Source organism: Cryptomeria japonica, chromosome 8 (assembly GCF_030272615.1).
Source record: "Cryptomeria japonica chromosome 8, Sugi_1.0, whole genome shotgun sequence".
Lineage (NCBI taxonomy): Eukaryota > Viridiplantae > Streptophyta > Pinopsida > Cupressales > Cupressaceae > Cryptomeria > Cryptomeria japonica.
Window position 1 is genome coordinate 589,771,567 of NC_081412.1, and position 23,895 is coordinate 589,795,461.

At 34.4% G+C, this 23,895-nt stretch overlaps 1 protein-coding gene across 4 annotated transcripts; it reads right to left on the reverse strand.

Annotated features, from left to right (window-relative positions):
- Positions 1–1,655: 1,655 nt before the first annotated feature.
- Positions 1,656–16,570, reverse strand: LOC131029922 (protein NRT1/ PTR FAMILY 8.1). Of its 4 annotated transcripts, XM_057960606.2 has the most exons (6): positions 16,384–16,520; positions 13,016–13,118; positions 4,026–4,197; positions 3,646–3,863; positions 2,976–3,529; positions 1,656–2,895 (listed from the first exon to the last, which is right to left on the reverse strand). In XM_057960606.2, exons 2-6 carry the CDS (start codon positions 13,085–13,087, stop codon positions 2,046–2,048), a joined length of 1,866 nt encoding a protein of 621 aa, XP_057816589.2. In that variant the 5' UTR covers positions 13,088–13,118; positions 16,384–16,520; the 3' UTR covers positions 1,656–2,045. The 4 variants fall into 4 exon arrangements, with proteins under 4 accessions (XP_057816589.2, XP_057816587.1, XP_057816586.1 ...); XM_057960604.2 differs by lacking the exon at positions 13,016–13,118 and having other exon boundaries at positions 16,384–16,570; XM_057960603.2 differs by lacking the exons at positions 13,016–13,118; positions 16,384–16,520 and adding an exon at positions 14,255–14,613.
- Positions 16,571–23,895: the final 7,325 nt, after the last annotated feature.

Here is a 23,895-nt window from a genome sequence, read left to right on the forward strand (position 1 = left end):
TGTTGTAGTTTTTTGGTCTCTATCTCACTCTTAGTGAGACTTTTGGCTTTTCTACTTGTTGTGGTTCCTTTGTGATTGTACAAGGGTCTAGGCCCTTCCAAAATCCATGTGCACCTTAATCAAAACTTCATTACATTGTCCTTTATTTGAGAGTTATGGGTGAATAAAGCTTAGAATTATCAAAAAATTAGTCATTCACCATAAGAATTAATTGAGAATTAACTTATTCTCCAAATTAGAGACACAACATCCTTCTTATGTTAAGCACAATAGTTATTCTCATTGCTAGAACCCTTAGCATAGTCACTTCGGATTAGTTTGCAAGGTTTATGAAGTTACCTAGGGTAGAAGTATTCATGTTCTGAGATGTGATTGTAGGATTGGTTTTCTTCTTTTGTTAATCTCAATCCACCTTTATAGAAAAGTTGGCCAGCATACTTGGAGAAAAAGAACTGGCCTTATGATAACTTCAACACCACGGGCCTCATTAGATACAAGCATGTGGGACTTAATAAAGAGCTGATTGAACTCATCGAGGTACTGTTGGACAGATTTGCCTAATTTTTGGTGGACTGGAACCAAATTGTGGATAGTACTTCTCCGTATATGCGAGGGTAAAATCATACCCTGAAAATTGTTTTCAACTCTTTTCAAAGTCTCAATTATGGATCTTTGTATTGCTTCCAAAAGTTGGACATGAGATTCGGATCACACGAGGCTTGATTTCTCATATTATCCCCAATTATCATGATTTGTTGTCGCTCCGTTAGTATTGATTGTCTTGAAATACATTTTGAAACTGTGAATTCAAGCATCCAATTATTTCCATCAATTGTGCCCACAAAATGGGCATTGATATCATGGTGTCCAACTTGAAAGCAGGTTGGACAATTGAGTAAGCTCTAGTGATAGAACTTGGAGACTGGTCCATGAGTTGTTAGACTGTGCCTGACATCTAAATTATGAGTTTAAGTTGAAAGTCCACGCAGCTTTTTGGTAACTGAATAAGGTCGGCATTATAGCTCTTGCTTGGGAAGCTGCCTGATGTAGCGATAACAATTTTTTTTTTTTGGAAGATTATAAGAAAAGGGCACTAGAATGAAGGGAGGAAAAAGGAAAAAACATTAATGAAGTATTATAAAGAAAACAGATCGAAGAATAACCCATGTACTACTCTCATCTTCTTTAAGCAGTAATGATTGATCTCACAGTTATATTGCTGGAAGTGCTACATCTCAGACAACAAATGTTTATAAATGCTCAGTTGCACAGAAGAATGTGTGCCAATTCAAGAAGTTTTCCAATCAAAGAAAACCAGTAGAACATAAACAGTAGAGTGCAAGGAAAACCAGCAACTCGTCATAAGTGCAGACAATTTTCTTTAGGTGTGTAAAAGCAGGAAATGCAGAATCACGGTGATATGTTAATCCCAGACAGAAACTTGCCAAAACAAATCCCACTTCCATTTTGACAACTTGTTAGGAAGTTGCAGTCAAAACAATCTGATCATTGTATCATGCCAATGGTTTGAACACCTGTTTCTCTGATTATCTTTTGAAGATGCATCTGTCTCAAAATTATCCTTACAATACATATATCAATACTTAACAATAATATTAAACTCTGATTTTCATTTAAAAATGCATGCCTCTAAATATCTTTAAAAATAGACTTTATAGCTTCTGACCAAGCATTGGTCATAAAATAATTTCTGGCAAGCAATAAAAAAGTTTTGTTACACTACATTGAGCAATTTGAAGAGGATGTACAACTTTCAGCATCTCACAAACTGTTTTGAGTGTAAAATTACATCTCGACATTTGGTAGGAAAGATAATACAAGCTAGTTTACTTTTAAATGGATTTGCTTCAATAAAGCATGTCACAGTTCTGTACATTAAGCCAAAGGTAGGGAATACATCCTGTATATAGAAGAAGCTTGTTGGAAAGACAAGGAAAATAAAGGTTGCATGTGTTTTTGTTTTTCTCTATGAAACTTTTTGCATTCAGAATAGAATGAATACAAGTTTTTCCTGTAAATGCAGTTTACTTGGTTATGTGGACTTCTCCGGTAGCCCTCTTGTATCTATACCAATTTGCAATAACAAGATAGACTAGAAAGTTGATAAAGCTAAGGATGGCCAGAAGCCAGAAGAAGTAATCTGCATGACCATCGTTTAAGTTGTCAGGAATCCATCCTTTCTTTCCATGTCTGGTTGTAATGCTTCCTACAATAGTTACTAGCAGACTGCTCAAGTAACTCCCTAAGGCCACTGTTGTAAGTGAAAGTGCACTGCATAAGCTCCGCATAGCATCAGGAGCTTGGTCATAGAAGAATTCAAGTTGTCCAATGAAGGTGAACACTTCTGCAGCACCTATTAAGAAGTACTGAGGAATTTGCCAAAAGATGCTCATGTCAACTATTTGTTTGTCATTCTTGTAGAATTTATGTTCTTTTGCCATGTCAAGTCTCTTGATTTCAACAATGGCAGCAACCACCATTGAAAAAATGGAAATGACCAAGCCAATACCCATACGTTGTAGTTGGGTAAAGCCCCTTTGATGGCCTGTATACTTACGTGCAGTTGGTACAATAAGACGATCATAAATTGGAACCCACAATATGACACTAAGTGTATCAAATATGCTTAATGATGCAGATGGAATTTCAAAATGAGGTCCCATATGATAATTCATAACCAGCCCTAACAAAACAAACAAATTACTCATCTGACTGTAGACAGCAGCAAAAACGATCCCAGTAGCCCAAATTGGCAGAAGGCGAATAATAGATTTCAACTCCTCAACTTGGGTCACAGTGCAGAGACGCCATGGACTGATGGGACCAGAGTGATTTTTATCACTTGGTGTCTCTATTGCAGCTTTGTCAAAGAATCTGCAGGAATACAGTGTCTGTCAATTTATATTCTATATATCTTGCAGGAAAAGGATGTTGAGAAAAATTAATAGTCTTACAGCAATGTATCTGTGTGAGCAAGTTTCCTGCTCCCTTCAATGACCGATTCATTGTCTTGAACTTCATATAGCAGAGACTTTTCCTCTGGAACCTTCTCATTCCATTTTCTAAATGACGCAACTATCACCTGGACTATCCGAGTCAGGGGACTTCCTCCTGGTTTTTGATGTCGGTATAAACGGGTGCCTATTAAGAAACTACAGATGGCTATTCCCATGGCCACAGCAGGGATTCCAAAGCCTATTCCCCAGCCAACGTGCACTTGGATATAAACAAGAACACTAGAAGCTACGAGAGCACCAATGTTTATTGAAAAATAAAACCAGTTAAAAAATGAACTCTTTTTCTTCTTTTCTGCCTCGTCAGTCTCATCAAATTGGTCAGCCCCAAATGATGACACGCAAGGCTTAATGCCACCAGTTCCTAGAGCAATAAGGTAAAGTGAGAGGAAGAAAACACCAAGTTGGGCTGTCGAGACATGACAATCAACTCCATCTTTGCAAGGAGGCTTAAGTTTAGGCACAGAAGCAGATATAGTCAACAATGTCATTCCCTGCAAACAGCTACAAGGTTACCTTCCATTTAAGTTTTTTACTACTGATTTTGAGAACTTGGGCTTGTGAAAGATGAAAAATAACTTTATAAATATAAGTAGGAATACAAACTTACAACGAAATACACTATAGAGAAAATAACAATTGTCCAATATCTCCCCAGATATGAATCAGCCAGAAAAGCCCCAATCAAAGGTGTTATGTAACATGTTCCAGACCAGTTACTGTTGGCTTTTGTTGCTGCAGCATTACCAAAATGGAATTTTGTTGTAAAATAGACCGACATATTTGAAGACATTCCATAGTATGCCAATCTCTCAGAGCATTCATTTCCTGTCAGAACAATAAGCAATAACCTTTGAGTGACAAGATCACAAGATTTGCCAAAACTACAAAATCTAAAATCTAAATTTTTATGTTTTAAATAAAGGATGAAGAATACTAGGTTCTAGTGGAAAAATATTGTGTTGCTGAATTCCAGTTTCAAATTTATACCCAGTATAAATGGACATGCCTTCCAGTTCCCTGTTTTGCTCTTGACAGAAGGGTTTCCATGAAGGTCCATAGAGCCATCCTGAGTATAGTCATCATCCGAATACACTCTTGATGTCTTGCTCGTTGAGAAACAACCGATTGTTTTCCTTGGCCTTTTCTCTTGAGTTTCACCCTAATATGCATTGAAAACTTATCAGAAATCCACGACACATTAGAAGAACAATTTTTTGTTGATTTAAGATATAGCATTCGATACAAGTATTTCATTAGAGATGACAGCAATAGATTGATATCCACCCAAAACTTGTAAAAGCACAAGAATAAGCCAATTCATTGTAAGGGTCAAAATTATGTTTCAGCTTAAATTAAGAAATCCAAATGTTCTCTCGTTCCCTTATTTGCAATGAATACCACCATTGGCATTGATACAGGTTTGCATATTTTTTAAAATAGGAAGTACCAGACAAGATGCCTGGTCAACTCCTTCCCACTTTTTAATCATGGAAAAAATGGATCAGTTGATTGGGCAGTCCAATTGGCTAAAAAGGTAAAAATTTATTCAACTCGAAGAAGTAAGTACAGGAAGAACAGCCACCCACCAAAGCAAAGAAAAGTTACATTACAAATATGTGATTATTATGTAGTGTTGTTTAGGTACTATTTCCTTTTTAGGAACAGCGATTTAAGTGTGGATGACATATTGGAAAAGATAAATCCTGCTTCAAAAGTCTTGGAACCAACTTGGACAGAATGATATGGGGACAATAATCATTTATAGATGCTCCAATAACATGACTCTCCATATCCTTTGAAACATCCACCCCAGTAAGATTATAGTAGAAATTAGTCTACGAAATTTTGTTGAAAAAACGTGTGTCAATCTTGTAAATGGTTTCAAAATGTAGTTGGTATTTTTTCTCATGTCGGTGTTTTGAAAATGGGAATATTAGTTATCAAAAGATGCCTTGTCCATAGTATATTATGGAAGGTCCATTTTTAGAATAGGGGGGAATACTTTGGACGTGTGAGACTATTTTTAACTTGGATTCTTGCCTATCTTGGGCAACACATGTCAAGGATGGGAAACACGTGTCAAGGAATTTTAGCATATGGTTTTGTAAACCACAAATGGTTTCCACATTGTGAGAAGCCTATAAAATGAAGTCTTGAGGAAGGGTTTGATTCATTGAGTTTTGTTTGCAAGAGTGGGTGCTATGGGAATGCAAGTGTGTTGTAATCTATTGTTGATTTGATAATACATTATGCAGGTTTTGGAATGTGGGGTTTTTCTCCCATAAGGGTTTTCCCCACGGAAATCATTGTGTTATGTGTTTAGTGTCATTTTGTTTATGCTCTTATGTGTTTCTTGAAATCTTTGTAATAACTATGTTGAAATTTGCATAATCATCCTCTCGAGATTAACGTAGGAAGTGTTTCTGTACACCTTTGCTTCCTTACAAATTTCAGATTCTCCCTTAACTTTAAAATCATCAAACTGTCAAAGATAAAATTTACCCTAGAACAATATTTCATTATAATTTCAAAGTTCTAAATATAAAATGTGCTTGTTGTAGGAATTAACTTCTATATATTTTACAGTGCTGTCTTGTTTTGGATTGATCATGCTGCAACTTTTCTCTTGAAAGCATGATGATTGATATTAAAAAGCACCCTGTATAGCTTTATTTAACACCACTTAGGACGTATAACAGCTCCAAGAGCTTGTACTATAGAAAGTTGGTGAAAGTAATATGCTCACTTTAGCAGCTCCAAGAGCTTGCACCATAGAAAGTTCATGAAACTAATATACTACCTAAGTGACGAGGAGATGGAACTCTATAGTATCCTGGTATCATTAAGAGAAGTCTTGGAAGAAGCAGCTAGACTTTCGATGAGTGGCCTTATATCTAGTAGATGGTAGCCATGTTCATTGAGGAGGGGCTATCATCAATTTCCAGATTGCAATTGCGACGAAATGAACTACTTGGAAATGCAATAATAAAATATTATTTACTCAAGGTAGGATATGATTGCTATAAGAACTCTACATAAATATATAAAATGAAACAAAATGTAAGATTTACTGCCAAATCAGCATATTTAAATCCAAGTGCCAATTGTATCACCTTTGGGAAATTAAAATTCTAAAAATATTATAGTGTTTAATCATGAGTAACTGATGCAGAGAGTCTATCAATTCCCAAGCCAAATTGTCACATAAGCAAGTCATATGGGTCTCTTTCTCGCAGAATTATACTTTTGTTGTTCAGCATTTGAGTGTTAAAACTAATGTAATGGCTGATGCCTTAAGTAGAAGACGCCACCTTCTCGTCTCAATGATCAATGAGATTGTTGGGTTTGAGGAATGAAAGGGGAATATGTAGCTGATCTTTATTTCAGCGAAGTTATTGCTGCCCTCAACGGTCGTGCTGCTACAAGGAGTAAATTATTTGAAGATTACTTTTTGGAAAGTGGCTTTTTATTTGCACGACTCCAACTTTGTATTCCCACAGTATCTAAGCGGGAAAAACAGATTAGAGAAATGCATTCGAATGGCTTGGGAGGACACTTTGGTAGAGACAAAACTTACAACATAGTAAGTGAGAATGTTTTTTGGCATCAATTAAGAATAGACGTGAATAGGTTTGTGTTGATGTTTACCTTATGACTTTGTATATTGGAGTGAAATTCACAACTTCATGAGTTGCTTTCCAGGAGCGAAATTCTCAACTTCATGAGTTGTCATCTTCGAGGGAAATGTTGCAACTTCATGACTTTGCACTTTGGAGCGAAATTCATACTTCATGAGTTGGGTTTTGCAAGCGAACTTCATGATCTCACAAGTTGGAGCGAAATTTATACTTTAGCAAGTGGAGCGAAAAAACATACTTCATGAGTTGAGCAAACCAAGCGAAATCCCTACTTCATGATCTCACAGTTTGGAGCGGGTTTCATGTTTGAAGCAACTTCATGAGTTGGAGTGATGGAGCGAACTTCAAGTTGGAGACTTTTGGAGCGGATTTCATGTTTGAAACAACTTCATGAGTTGAAGTATTGGAGCGAACTTCAGGTTGGAGAGTTTTGGAGCGGATTTCATGACAAGCAAGCTCAGCAAAGCAAGGTGATTGAGATAAGACCTCATGTGCATACTCCCTAGATCGAAATTTACAACTCATGAGTTACCATCTTGGAGCGAATTTCACATGTAAGACAACTTCATGAAGTGGAGTAGTGGAGCGGATTTTGCAACTTCATGAGTTGGAGTATTGCAGCGGATTTTGTAACTTCATGAGTTGGAGTATTGCATCGAACTTCATGTTTGAGTGATTAGGAGCGAACTTCATGTTTTGAGGAAATGGAGCGAATTTCACACAACCAAACTTCATACAAATGAACTTTGTGAGTTAGAGATCATGAGCGAATTTCATAAGTTGGAGAGGGAGAACAAACTTGATAAGCAAGATAAGAGAAACAGACTCCATGTGCACACCAATTAGAGCGACCTTCATCCTCAGAGGCTTCATGAGCGAATATCAACTTCATGAATCAAGCTACATAAGCGAATTTTAACTTCATGTTTGAGATAAGCAAACTTCATGTAGAGAACTTCAAGAGAGAATTTCAACTTCATAACCCAAGGTATATGAGCGAGTGTTACATTTTGAGGACGAATAAACTTCATAAAATGGCATATAAGAGCGAACTTCATGAACTCACCCGCATGAGTGAATATTATCATTTGATCTACATTAGCAACTTCATAATCTCAGTAAGGTGAGCGACTTCAAAAGTCAAGGTATATGAGTGAGGTTCAAAAAAATGAAAAAGAGTAAGACAAGGACAATGTCATGAACATCAAGGGTGGAGTAAACTTCAAGAGCTCGTCTCTAAGAGTGAAAGGCAACTTCAAAGTGCTCCTACATGAAGGCGAATTCTCTTTATATGCTCTCATTAAACCTATATATCAAGTGTATTTGATACTTGCTTGTTTTTTTTGCAGAAAACGAAGCAAGATACAAGGAGAACCTCTTCAAGAAGCTTCAGCAGCAAACACAAGAGCATCAAAGAAGGATAACCTACATGATGGAAGGATGTTTTACAATCTTGAATTCCCTTTGGGAATCCAAGAATCGAAATCAATATGATGAGGAGCTACATTTAACCAATTGCATCACTCACAAGTATGTCGAAACGAAGAAAGATCAACCAAAGTCATCACAAGACCTACATTGAGCACGATTAAAGAAGCAGATAGTTTCAGAACAGTCAATCAAAGTTTGCTTCTCATCATCATCATCCCTTTAAGTAAGTTGGATAATGTTGAGTATCAAGAAATATCTTCATGATGATGATCTATCAAGCCTACAAAGTGTGAGTTGAGGTGGAATCCTAGTCATTACCTCCACCAATCAGAGAAGTTCCCACATCAGCTCGTCTTGATTCAATGAACCTGACTCACCAGTGATGGCACAAACTCCGAGGCACCTACCCTTGTTATCTATTGGTCCACACTCATTGAATGTAATTTTCCCATTGGCTAAGGAGAGTTTGTTGTAATAAACCCTAATTAGGGTTTCATTGTAAAATCTTGGCCGTTCATTGTAAATGAGCTCTCTATATAAAGCTCAAACTCTTCATTTGCAAAGGTTAATAGTTGGAGAATAGTTAATAGTGCTAGAATAGTTAGCTAATAGTTAATAGCAATAGAAGAATAGATAGTTTTGAAGAAAAGAATAGTAATTAGAGTAGAGTAGGAGGAGAAGGCAGAAATTGTTGCCTAAGTTGTAAATGAACTCCATTTTCATTGAAGTTATGGTGAAGTCCGTTGTTTCTTTACAATGTGCATGGTTTCTTGTTGGATCTTCATGTTAGATGATAAATAAATTAGATTGAATGGAGGAATTTGCTGAATGTATTCAAGTGGAATCCGCCTAGTCCATACCACTAGCCTCTTACTGATTGTAAGTGTGCCTTGTGTGGTCAAATGGAATGATATGAGATTAACTTCAAATTGTTCTACATTCATTGCTTATGCATCGACTTGAATGGTGATCGATGTTTGATGGTATTGATTCGAATATCTTTGAAATATCCTTAAAAGATTGCAGTGAGCTTGTGTCAAATTGTTCAAGTTGATGGTGAGACCTCGCTTAGTAGGATTTCATCTAATCTTTCACTCATCTCCCTACATTCTTAGGATTAGAATAGATTTTCTCAACCCCTCATCTTTTGCCATTTTTTTTTTAATTCTAGCTAGTTTAGGATCAAAAGCATCACCATATTGTAACATCAAATGATCTAAGTTCCAACGAATCAAGCATTCAGGCATTCAAATGTAAGTCCCCTTGTGATACCAACAATCACATCAACCAACGGAGCTTATCCACACATAGTGACCCTACATTCATGAACCTTGAAGTCTTCTCAAATGATCCTTAAGCTAATCTTCAGCATTTGAGAGATTTTGTTCAAGAGAGGATAAGATACTCTTGGGTATTTTATTTTGCGTTCGCATGTGCATAAAAAACACATCAACGGTTTGTTTCTAAATGTAGAGTTTGTCAAGTTTTTAGAGGAGGGCAGCAAAACACAGGTTTATACAAACCTTTACCTGGTCCTGAGGGACCGCGGATTGACATCTCCATGTATATCGTGTTGGGATTACCTCATACTCAGCAAGGTAATGAATCTATTTTTGTTATTGTGGATCAGTTCTCAAACATGGCCCATTTTATTCCATGCAAAAACGAAATAGATGCAAGTAAGGTTGCTGATTTGTTCTTTATTGAAATTGTCTTCTTACATGAATTACCCAAAATCATTACTAGTGATTGGGATACAAAGTTTTTGTCTCATTTTTGGAGGACTTTGTGGAAGAATCTTGATAGCAAACCACAATATAGTTTGGCCTATCACACTCAAATAGATGGGCAGACAGAGGTGGTAAGCAGGACTTTGGGTAATTTGCGCTTAGTTGGTGAGAATCCAAGGCAGTGGAATTTGATTTTGTTTGCTTTTAACTCAAGCATCAATAGATCTATTGGTAAGTCTCCCTCCCAGGTTGTCTTAGGAAGCAATCCCAAGGGAGTTGTTGATCTTATTGATCTTCCGAATGGGAAGTAGGTTAGTTAAGATGTTGAGGACTTTACAAGGCATATACAAGAAGTACAACAGCAAGTGAAGCAAAAACTGCAATTAACCAATGATAATATAAAAGGAATGCTGATTTGCATCGCAAGGAGAAAATATATGTGAAAGATGAGCAAGTCATGTTGTATTTACGTAAAGAAAGATTTCCTCAAGGTACTTATAACAAATTGATATCCATAAAAGTGGGACCATGTAAAATATTAAAGAAAAATAGTGAGAATGCTTATTTGTTACATTTGCCTAAAGATTTGGATATTAGTCCTGTTTTCAATGTTTTAGATCTTCATCCCTACCATGCTGGTGTTGAACAAGTTTCTGATTAAAATGTGTTGAGAGACTTGATCAGAACATTGCCACAGATAAAAAGAGATTACATTAAAAAGATAGATTGCTGTCACAAGAGAAAAAACAAATTTAAGATGTATCTGGTCAAATGGGTGGGTTTACTTTATTCCAACAACACATGGATCACTGAAGAAGACCTCATGAAATTTACAAGATTAGACGCTTCTAAACAAGGAGATTCAAAACCTTTCGAAGGTAGGGAAGATAATGTAATGGACAATTAATTGTAGGCCCACTACCTGTGTGCATTTCCTTTCCTCTGTTTGGTGCCTCTATTTTTGGTTTGTAACTGTCCATTTGGGGCTGATTCTATTTTGGGTTTTCTCCTCCCCTTTAGTGAGAGGGAGGCGACTTTTGGTTGGGTGCGAAATTTTGTTTTTTCTATGTTTTCTGAGCGATAGCTGTGTACTTTTTTATTTGCTGAATAAGATGGAATGCCATGACCGATTTTTCTATGTGATTTATGTTGCTGCAAATCAGAGTTCGTATTGCATCTTGATTACGATTGTATTGCCTTGTATGGGTAAAATATCGTGGAATCTTTTTTGCAGAGGCAGGGTTTATTTTCAGGTTGAGTCTATGAATTATTGAGGAGCCTGATTGAGAAACAGGGCCAGAGGAGTCTTGAGAGATACTCTCTGCATCAGTAACTAAGGCACCTTAAAAATCATTTCTGATCGCAGATACCAAAATGTATGCAGAGAAAATCCTAAAGAGCCTGATGCATCACAAGTACCCCATACAAATCATTACAGTTGGAATAATTGTACGATTTCAATTTCTGTTCATGATTTCCATACTGATCAAATAAGCAGGGGGAGTACATGGAGATGAAAAAGAATTTGGCATCATCATGCCATAACTGAAAACGTATGTGGATGGTCAAAAGTGTATGATTTCCTTTAAATTATTGGGAATGTGTGGCTAGGGACCCCGGTTTACCCTGGGTACGACCAGGGCAGGAAACCGAAATTTAGAAGAAAATGGATCATTTCAATTCAGGAATGACCTCGGTCTGATACCTGATTTGAACTGGATATGGGTATGAATGATTTAATTTGATTTGAGCTATTCTGATTAAACCCTTAGACCTTATGGACATTTGTCACAATCATTAGAAAAACAATGTTAGGTACTTCAGTGGTTTACTTTTATTGGCATAGCCTATGATTCTAGTGGTACCTTACTTTCACATGAGCTTACCACTTTCAGATGAGCTAGATTGTTTAGACTACATGAACAATTGAAATAACTATAATAAACTAGGACTCAAACCTAGCCTACCTTGGGCATTTTTGAGCCACAGTTTGGTGTTCGGGGCTCCTTGTCTGCCTCTGATACCTTACCCTGGGTACGACCAGGGCAGGAAACCGAAATTTAGAAGAAAATGGGTCATTTCAATTCAGGAATGACCTCGGTCTGATACCTGATTTGAACTGGATCTGGGTATGAATGATTTACTTTGATTTGAGCTATTCTGATTAAACCCTTAGACCTTATGGACATTTGTCACAATCATTAGAAAAACAATGTTAGGTACTTCAATGGTTTACTTTTATTGGCATAGCCTATGATTCTAGTGGTACCTTACTTTCACATGAGCTTACCACTTTCAGATGAGCTAGATTGTTTAGACTACATGAACAATTGAAATCACTATAATAAACTAGGACTCAAACCTAGCCTACCTTGGGCATTTTTGAGCCACAGTTTGGTGTTCGGGGTTCCTTGTCTGCCTCTGATACCTGATTATTTCCATGCACCAAGATACCAACCGAGGACTTTCCTTGTGCATGTTGGAATGTACACTGTAGCACTGGCCACCGGCCCCTTTCTGACAGGACTCTAAGGCCTCTTTCTCAACAATTCTCTTATTATGATCTGTCCCTCTTGTATTTTCTATAGATTTGTATATTTGGGTTTATATGGGCATCATACACCAGAATTATGTCTGCTATATGTGGAAGTAGTGTCAGGGTTGTATAGAGTGAATTTGGCATCCCACTACCTGAGTAACATACCACGCAAGACTAATTGATATCGAAAGTCCATAATAAGAAAATCCATATCATATAATGGATATATTTCTTGCGAAATCTAGTGGATATTTTTTTCAAACAGTTCATTGGAGAGCCTTTGAAGGTTCCTCTTACATATTCTAAGTTGGCCATACATTTACAGTCATATTGACCTATTGTAATCATTCGTGGGCATTAATACACTTTCTTTCTTTCTCTGTCTAGACCTTAGTCTTGAATATCCAATTTCTAAGCCTTGTTCCGAAGTCTTTATTCATGCCTGCTGGCTTCTATCTGTTCTCCCTTACCTCAATGAAAACAATATCTACATGATTCTGGAACTATAGTCATAATGGTGCATTTGCAGTGCATATCATGGACATTTAAAGCTTGAGAAACATAGTTTAAACCCAATACTAACATATAATAATGCATATAAGACTGAAAATTTAAAACCTGCTGATGAATGAATTGTACCTCGTTATGGCCTTTTGCATGGGGTTGTTTAGAATCAGTCAATGCATCGTTCTCTTCATTCTTGGCAGCCATCACTCACTACTATCTGATCCTTACTACAAAACTACAGTTCAAATCCTTGTGTTATCATTTCCAAGACATAAGATTTCCTCTCAAAAATGGTTTAAATAACTCAATAGATTGAGATTCTTTGCCGGCCGAGCAACAGATGGTGCCAAAACACAGACTGGCCCACGAGGCGGATTCATTGATACATACGTCAATGGCATCGTCATCGCCGGGGAATTTCTATTTTTCTATATTTTTGTAAATTACAAGGTATGGTCCCAATGATTATAAGGTCTTGACTTCACATTAAACTCATAAGCTTTCACACATCTTTATTTTCTGATTATGAATCACTGAGAGTGATTGGAAACATTGAATAGTTAAGAATGATTTAAAATGTTTTTTTAATCTAAAATTACATTTCATGAATGGTGAAAAACTCATTCTTGTTTTTATTTTGAGTTCAAATAGATTTGTCTCTACAGAATGGAAGGTTTGGGTGTGGAAGAGATTTCTGTGTACCCATTAAATTCTTTTAAAGATGTAAAATGGTAGCATGTTTTACAGTTGTAAAAACTAATTTAACTTGTTAAAAAAGATTGACATATTCTGCTAGGAATTGACAATTCATTAAGAAATATTTTGAAGTTTTGAGAAAGTGAGTTTATATCCACTCTCAAAAAAATATTTAAAGGAAAGACAGCTGAATCTGAAAATGACCCTTTAATATTAAATAGGATTTGATGCAGAAAATGCTTAAACAGATATTTTCTAAAATTTCTTTCACCAAACTTAAGCTAACTCTCACTTGACCTAATTAATTATTTCAATTTGGTTTGTCAAAACCTTTCTAACAACGAAAGCCCTGTCAATACTTTAAAAAAATCACAACCAAAACTTTTTAATAAATCATTAAAAAAATTAAATCAAATTAAAGTGAAAAGGAGAATAATCAGAAGTAAATATAACATTTTATGCATTATTGTATGACATGAACTAGCTCTGTTAGGCTTCAAAACAGGCTCTTGTTAATCCTTGAAACAACTGTGTATTTTACAGTTATTACATTAACTCCATTACAATGGATGCTAAAGTTATTTAGTATAACATTCACTTCAAAACAGTTCCTGGAAGATCTAATCTATCTTTTTTAAGAAATTTTCAGAAAAAAAATGTTTTGAAAGTTCATACCCTGCTTCTAGTTGGGTTGCCATGGCCATCATCTGCCATGTCTCCTTTGTTTGTGAAAGGCGTATTTGAGAACCCAATCTCACCATTAGCCGTCATGGATGGATAAATCTTTAAAAACTGGACAGAATATTCAGCTTCTGATGATCACTGATACTGTAGTTTCTATAAAAAATGTATATAGAAATAGTTTCATTGAATCACTGCATCTGATTTGGATTCATTGTGTGGTTGGAAAGGCTTGTGGTAAACAAAATGTTGTTTGTTTTACATGAAATAAAGTGGGTCAGTGTGTAAGCACAATTTGAATATAGTTAATAATTATTTAGGCTAAAATGTGCATCCAGTCTACGAGAGAGAGGCATCGCCGGCATAAGGGGTCTTCATAGTGAAATTACACGGGAAAGTCAAGTGTCTGTCCACATCACACTTTAGGATTACATTGAAAATTGCAACAGGTCACTATCAAAACAAATTCTGCACGTCTTGGCAAGAGATTCCATGGAATTTTCAAATCCAGAATCGTAACGGTTACATTTTCCTATTCCTCATTTGATTTATTAGGGTGGAAGTATTGAAGAAACCAAGATTACTTTTGCAAGGAATTAACATGACAGTCGACTGATTAGCTGGATCAAAAAGAGTATTTTTCTGGAGCAAATTTAAAGCTATGTCAAAATTGCATAGTATGGTTTGGTGAATCACACTTTTCAAAGCATAGTTATAAATAGATTCACATTTCTTAAAAAATTGGATATTTTAATTCAGTTTTGTTCCATGAATAAGCATACTGAATGGACTTTTGACTGTTAATTATAATTCAAAAATACCATTTGAATTTTAATTAATTTATAATTTACAGTCACATGTGCATTGCCAGAATAAAGGGTTTTCAAACGAGCAAGTCAAGGATATGTCCGCATCAAAGTAAAGGATTGTATGAAAAACTCCAACAGGTTACTATCAAAACAATTCTTCACCTCTTAGCAAGAGGTTGCTTGGAATATTCAACTCAATAATTGTAAATGTCATATTTCCCTATGCTTTTATTTGACTTAATAGGTCGGAAATATTGAAGAAAACAAAGATTCATTTTTTCTAGGAATTCACATGACAGTCGACAGATTAGCTGGAGCAAAAAAATATTTTGTCAGAGCAAGTTTATAGGTATATTAAAATTTCACAGTATGATTTATAAGTGCAATCGAGTCTTGTTCTTGAAGGGTAGGGCAATTCTTGATGCCAAAAGAAAATAGTTAGGTTATATAGGTGTTTGGATTTGTTTAATATAATATATTTTAATATTATAAATAAATATATATTTAAATTAGAAGTTTGTTTCAATAAATCAATTTTGTATATAAGATATTATTTATTAAAGTCATTTAGATCTTAAACTTAATCTGAATGTGTCATTGACATTTGAATCTTGATAGATAGATTTTTAATCACATATCATCATCCTCATAGTTGGGAGGCATGTGTCATGAGAAACTCTTTTATATTGAGATTTGGGTGTGGAAGAGATTCCTGTATACCCATTAAATTCTCTTAAAGACATAAAATGGTAGCATTTTTTACAGTTGTAAAAACTAATTTAGACATTGTTAAAAAGGATTGACATATGCTGCTAGGAACTGGGTAGGAACTGACAACTCATTAAGAAATATTTTAAAGTTTTGAGAAAGTGAGTTTGTATCCACTCCCAGAAAAAAATATTAAAAAGAAAGACAGCTGAGTCTGAAAATTACCCATTAATATTAAATATGATTTTATGCAGAAAATGCCTAAACAAATATTTTCGAGAATTTCTTTCACCAAACTTAAGCTAACTCTCACTTGACCTAATTAATTTTTGGTTTGTCAAAACCTTTCTGACAATGAAAGCCCTGTTTATCAATATTTCGAAAAAATCACAACCCAAACTCTTTATAAAATTAAATCAAACTAAAGTGAAAAAGAGAATAATCAGAAGTAAATATGACATGAACTAGCTCTGTTAGGCCTCTCAACAAGCTCTTGTTAATCCTTAAAACAACTGTGTGTTTTACAGTCATTACATTCAATTCAAAACAGTCCTGGAAGATCTAATCTATCACTTTTCAGAAAAAAAAAGGTTTGAAAGTTCATACCCTGCTTCTAGCTGGGTTGTCATGATCATCATCTGCCATGTCTCCTTTGTTTGTGAAAGGTGTATTTGAGAACCCAATCTCACCATTAGCCGTCATGGGTGAACAAACCTCAAAAAAACTGAACAGAATATTCAACTTCTGATGATCACTAATATTGTGGTTTCTATAAAAAATGTATATAGAAATAGTTTCATTGCTCACTGCATCTGATTTGGATTCATTGTGTCGTTGGAAAGGCCTGTGGGAAACAAAATGTTGTTTGTTTTACATGAAATAAAGTGGGTTGGTGTGTAAGCACATTTTGAATTTAGTTAATAATCATTTAGGGTAAAATGTGCATCCAGTCTGCCACAGAGGCATCGCCGGCATAAGGGGTCTTCAGTGTGAAATTACAGGGGAAAGTCAAAGCTCTGTCCACATCACACTAAAGATTACATTGAAAATTGCAACAGGTCACCATAAGAACAAATTCTGCACGTCTTGGCAAGAGATTCCATGGAATTTTCAAATCCAGAATTGAAACAGTTACATTTTCCTATTCTTTATTTGACATATTGGGGTGGAAATATTGAAGATCAAGAAACCAAGATTACTTTTGCAAGGAATTCACATGACAGTCGACTGATTAGCTGGATCAAAAAGAGTATTTTTCCGGAGCAAATTTAAAGCTATGTCAGGATTGCACAGTATGGTTTACAAGTGCAATGGTTAATCACATTTTCAAAGTTTAATTATAGATAGATATTTCTTTAAAAAAAAAGTTGTCATACATATTTCATGAAACCAATCATGTTTTGATTGAATGTTTTAGGTATATATGTTCATGTGACACGTTGCATGGTGAATCATACATTGATAAGAGATTAGTTCACACTTTTTTAAAAGGGTGATCATACATATTCTCTGAAACTTTTGATTGAATCTTTAAATGATCAATTTTAAACTTTTCATTGATGTGTTGATATGACAAGTTGTATGATGAATCACACTTCCAAAACTTAATTATAGATAGATAAAAGATTAATTCACATTTCTTAAAAAAATGATTATGTGATCGAAAGTAGAATTTAGCACACTGAATGGACTTTTGACTGTCAATAATAATTCAAAAATACCATTTGAATTTTTGTTAATTATTATTTACAGTCACATGTGCATTGGCGGAATAAGGGATTTTCAAACGAGCAAGTCAAGGATATGTCCACATCAGAGTAAAGGATTGTATGGAAAACTACAACAGGTTACCATAAAAACAAATTCTGCACGTCTTAGCAAGAGGTGTTGCTGGGAAATTTCAATTCAATAATTGTAAATGTCATATTTTCCTATGCTTTTATTTGACTTATTAGGCCGGAAATATTGAAGAAAACAAGATTCATTTCGCGAGGAATTCACATGACAGTCGACTGATTAGCTGGCGCCCAAAAAACCAAGTTTATAGGTATATTAAAATTGCACAGTATGGTTTATAAGTGCAAATAGAGTCTTGTTCATAATGGAGAGGGCAATTCATGATGCCTTTCTTTTTTAAGAAAATAGTTAGGTTATATAGATAGTTTTGGATTTTTTTAAATGTAATATATTATAATAATATGAATAAGCATATATTTAAATTAAAAATGTATTTCGATAAAGTAATTTGTACAAAGAAATCTATTAATCAAAGTTATTTAGATCTTGAATCTAATCTGAATGTGACTTTGGGGTTTGACTCTTGGTGGATAGTTTTTTAATCACATATCATCGTCCTCACCAATTGAATTACATCCCTTTAACAATACATGATGTCTACAACAAAATCTACTTCTAATACTAATATACAATCTATTAAAATAAGAAAAAATTTAAGATAAAAATTGTAGGAAAAATGTATAAAATGAGAGATCCCATTTTACTTATATGTGAAAAAATACAAGTTATATTTTGTTTCTCTTTTCATTATAATTGTAAGATAGTATATTTTGAATGATAGTTGTTTTATATTTTTAAGAGACATTTTATTGGAAAGGAAAAAATTAACTTTTTATAAGTGTAGTTTACATTAATTTAACAATATGTAAAGTTGTAGATATGTGCTTTTGATCATTTTGTAATAATTAACTATGGAAATAAAAATAATTGTACTTATTTCTATGACCAAAGAGCTACACAAGTTTTTATGTAGCACTGGAATTCATTGTTTGTAATAATTAAATGTGGAAATAGAAACAAGTGTACTTAATTATATGATCAAAGATGTACATAAAGTTTTATGTAGCATTGAATTTGGCATGTATAGGGATTTGGGATTAGAATATCTTAGATTGGCATTCACTCTAAAATCAAAATAATCTTCATAACCATTCAAGGTCAACTTTTTAGTTGGAGATTTTTCCTTCACGAACATGTTTTGGTAGATTATGTGTTTCTACTCTTCTATTTACCTTTAAATTCAACTCTTCTTCTCTTTTAGTTTTTCATACTACTCTTCTATTTACTTAATTCAACTCTACTTCTTTAATTTTTATGTATAAGGGTTGGTGGTATTTAAAGATTCCTTAGGGTACTTAAAAATTCCTTACCGTACGTATTTAAAAATACATTGGTAGCATTATCATTATGTCATAAGGGGACATTTTCTACCAAGTCAACTTATGTTTTGTATAAGCAATGACTTCTTTGTACTTCAACTTGCTACTTCAATGAATAATGTTGTATTAACTGCAAGGAATATAGCTTGGGGGCAGTGATTGTTAATTATCTATTGACTATGAGATTTCCTATCGAGTCTTGTTCTCCATTAATAGCCTTAGGCTTATTAGTAATTGGATTCATTTCCCAAATTGATAGGGTCTCAAATTTTGTAATAAATCCTAACCCAAATAAAGCTTGTTTAGCTTGTTTATCTATAAAAAAAAAATTCTACATCTTGCTTTCTTATTGTGTCTGGGGCAATCGCAAAAGAAATATCTCAATCCGGAAGCAACAATAAGCCATTTCTTTGCACCAATTTCCTCCCTTCATCTAGAGTGATTGTGCCAATACTATCGTTCACTTCATTCAATACCTATTGAATTACCTCCTTGTGTCTAGAGGGTTCTAATTCTCCTTTGGCTTTATTGAGCTTCAATTGAAACTCTTCATTTTTTACTTCTAAAAAATCCCTAAATTCTTGAGGTTTGACAAAAACATCATTTGAGATGAATTGTGAACAAGCCAAATCCTTGATGTCATTTATGTCATCATTGTTTTATTATAAGTTGAACTTCATTCTACTTATAGGCATGCTAGCAATGTGCACCCTTTGAGGTGAGGGCATGAGTTCATAAACCTCTTCTTATTCAATTACATTTTCTCCCACAATCTCTATACCCTCTACTTCTCTAATACCAATTGAGTATCCAACCAAGGGTGGTTGCTCAGTTTTATTTTTTTTGAGGTTGTTATTATGAAGAAACAATAGCTTGAGATCATTGTTGTTGGACATGTTTAGTAATTATGGGTTCCTTTCCCTTTGAAGTAGAGATATGTAGTGGGGAAGAAACTCAAAGATTCCTCTTTGAATGGTATATTGGTCTTTCTTCCACTTTGGAAGGCTTCCCAACCAATGTATTAGCATTATCCAAGATTTTATGCATTTTGATGATATGATCTTTAATCTCTACAAAGGATTCATGATAATTGACATGTTTTATTTTTCTTTATTCTTCTTTCATAATTATAGTAAAGTTGGCTCTTTTTATAGACACCTCATTGTTTGCTAGACAATTTATGATCACATCCTTAGCATGAACAATATCATGAAGGAAGGTAGACCTTTTGTGCTCAAAATGATTTAATTTACAAATCCTTCTAGATCAAAAATCCTTGTAGGTTCCAACCCCATTCTATAAGACTGTAAGATAGGGTAGGTTTGATCTAGCCATAGGATTGAAATCATAAGATTTAGTGGAAGAAGGAAATAATAATCCCTTCTTTTAATTCCTTAAATGAACCTTGTCTCATTCATTCAATTGCCATTTTTTTTTCTAGATATGTCAATCTTCTTGGAACATGTCTTGGCAATACATGTGGGCTCACCCTACAACCATATATCCTGATTATTTTAGTATTGGTATGGAGATACCAATCTCCAAGCTTATGATGGATGACCCTATCAAGTATTCTATCTTCTGGCCTCGAGAAATCCATAATTACCTTGTGCAATTTGACATATTCTTCTTCTAAGAAGTTCATGATATACCTAACAAAGAATTCTTCAAAGATTGCATAATTAGTAATATCACAATTTATATCCCATATATATGTCCAACATTAGACAAGAAGGGGAGAACCTAAATTTTTCAACATTTTTATCTATAGCCTTATCCCAAACATTTCTTCCTTCAAACAAAAACATATGGAAAAAAATGAAATACCAATTGAAGTTAACCTCCTTATTATTTTCCTTGATAGCCACTAACTATTTATGTATGTTATCTTCTATGAATGCGGCATAATCAAACTCTCTATTAACCATAGGATCTTGTATGTTTGTTGCCATGTTCATAAGGGAAAGCTTACATCTTTATTTTAGCATAGATACTCCCAATACCAAGTATAGTGCATGGTAGGTCTTAATTAAGTAGTCCTCAAATGGATCAATTTTTATGGGCGTGTTGGTAAATTTTGATGGGCTTCTTATCAAACCCTCTTAATCTATGTTTTGGAACCAACAGGGTTCTATAACGACTATTTTTCCATTGATACTTTTCTTTGAAAATTTCAAAATTAGCAACCTCATTTGTAGTCTTGCTTAAACAAAAGACCTTAGAAATGCACTCCTTGGTAATATACTTGTCATCTCACTATCATTTTGAGCTTCGAAAAACCTACTTTATTCATTATAATGTTGTGCCACTATTCTAATAAAGTCCAACTAATGAACACATTTGGCACCATGATGAGACATTTGAGATGGTACTACAAGATTGTCTTTTTTTTGTACCAATGCTTAGAGAATACCCAATTAGGGACAAGAATATTCACATCTCTACATTCTCCAACATTGTCAAGCAATTTGACCGTCACACCTCTTAGGCCATGGACATGTAATGATCTCTTGGAAGATCCTAATAGTTGTATTAAGAGGTCTTCATCTAGGGCTATCTTTGAAGAAAATGATTGAGAACTCAATTGAAGAAAATGATTGAGGTCTTCACATAGACTAGGGTTTTAAAATTTTGACTTTTATCACACTTTTCACATATTACATTGATCACCAAGATAACCCTAAAAATGCAAGAAAGCAGAAACAAAAATAAAATCACCTGCAAACCAAAAAATAACTTTGAATTTCACTAAGGCTCTCACTCAATGCAAAATAGGTGTTATGGCAACAACATAACTATTTATTTAACCAAATTGGTGAAGCACCATATTGGTAGCATTCAAGTTCGCCTTGAATACACATGTCACATTGTCACACTATCAATCTGCATCGAACTCATCTTTTCACCTCTTGTAATAAGCCTTCGGTGTGTAATAGATCACCGTGCTGACCGCACTAACTGAAGCCTTCATTATAACAAGTCTAAGCACATTGGATGGATTGAGACACGTGTCCAAAATTCACACCATCGTAGCTCTAACAATGTTCAATCCTCAATAATTTGCAATGAGAGAAACCAATCAGGACACGCCACACAAGATCTAATGGTGCTAAGTAGGAAGGATTGTTCCAATCAATATTTTCTAAAGAACATTTCCTAGTCTGATAGGGCGACGTCTATCCAGCACCTATATCATAGTATTGACCATATTTAATAATTAATTGAAAAATAAATGCTTGTTATATTTTAATTATTAATTAATTAATTAATTAACACAGTCAATGATACAATATGGGTGTTGTGTAGACAGATGTGTCTAATAGATGGACACAATTACCATCTCGTAGTTTTGCAAACATTTAATCTATCACCGATGAAAGCCATGCAATAAGCCTGCAATATGTGATGCAATTGCAGTCTTACACATGGAGCCAACTCAGCACAAGTGAGGAAAACCTCTTGATCATTCAAGAGGGCAAGTTTAAACACTAAAAACACACATGGGTGAATGTCAATAAAAGGTTACTTTAGGAACACAAGGTTGGTAACAAAATGATATTAAATGCTCAAAGTCAAAAGTCAAAATTGGTCGGTGGCTATCTAGTCGATAGAATGGACAAGATTTTAGTTATTAAAAGTGTTGATGTCTATTTAGTCTTGTCCATTTTGTCGGCTGGATAGACATCACCTCCAAACTTAGGTAACTAAATATGATAATCAGTCAACATCAAAATAGAACATAAAACAATTAAAGCTCATAAAATTTGGTCTTTTTAAAGGCTAGATAAACATCATTGGGCAAGTCTAGCAAAACCTTAGAATCTGAAATAGTGCTACCAAGGGCTCTAATTGGGTATGTATGCATTTGCAAAGCATAAAGAGGATTACGAACTCTTGGGGCAAAACAAACAAGACAAAAATAAAAGAGAAAACAAAAATATTGCAAAATTTTACATAAAAATAATGTGCATGGAAATAAACCTATTCTATTAAAAATAGGGCTTCCTGAGTTCTCCATGCATTAACTATTCTCAAATTTTATCATTTAGACTTTGTAAGAAGTATGAATTCTCATCATGTGTATTTGTGATCACATATGGACCAGTCTAAAGAGGATCAAATTTGCCATGTCTTCCCTTATCCTAGAATCTATCATTCTACATCAATACAATGTCATCAACTTTGAACTTTTCATTGAATGTCATCTTGTCAAAGAGGAACTTAATCTGTTATTGTTGCATGAGATTGAATTTTTATACATGCCTTAACTCATTCAACTCAGTCAAGTGATTTATCCTACTAGTCATGGAATCTTCAATTTCATCATCATATTCTTGGACAAATTTTTTAAGTGGAAGGAAATTATTCACATAAATTCTAGCATCTAACCCATACACTAGATCATATGGGATTTTCCAATTTCTTTCTGCATTGTACTCTAGTAGCCCATTGTGCAAGTTTGAGCTCTGAACCCCAATTTTTTCTCTAACGTCCTCTTTATGATCTTTATCAGGTTTATATTATGTGATTATGTTTTTCTATTACTTTGGGGATGGTATGTGGATGGATATGAAAGATAAATCTCATAACTATTATAAAATGTTGTGAATTAATTATACTTTAAACACATGGTATTATTTATGATTAACTTGACTACGACCCCAAATATAATAATGATGTGCTTTAAGACAAACTATGCAACAACTTTACTTGTTGCCCTTCTTGCAGGGATTGATTCGATCCATTTTGTGAAATAATATGTGGTAACAAGGATGCAACTATGTCCTCTACTAGATTTTTTTGTAATCTCTCCAATATAATATATGTCCCACTACTAAAAAGAAGCTTCTACAGTCATAATTCTTAAAAGCAAAGCACCAAAATATTTTATTTTTCTAGAGAACTTTTCACATGATTCACACTTCCACACTATTTTTTAGAA

Excerpts from the sequence above, each read along its gene's own strand:
- LOC131029922 (XM_057960604.2), bottom strand. The coding sequence starts at position 16,479 with ATGACGGCTAATGGTGAGATTGGGTTCTCAAATACACCTTTCACAAAC. Across the intron at positions 4,198-16,383 it reads ACAACCCAGCTAGAAGCAGG|GGTGAAACTCAAGAGAAAAG; the intron begins GTATGAACTTTC and ends AATGCATATTAG. Across the intron at positions 2,896-2,975 it reads GCTCACACAGATACATTGCT|ATTCTTTGACAAAGCTGCAA; the intron begins GTAAGACTATTA and ends GTATTCCTGCAG.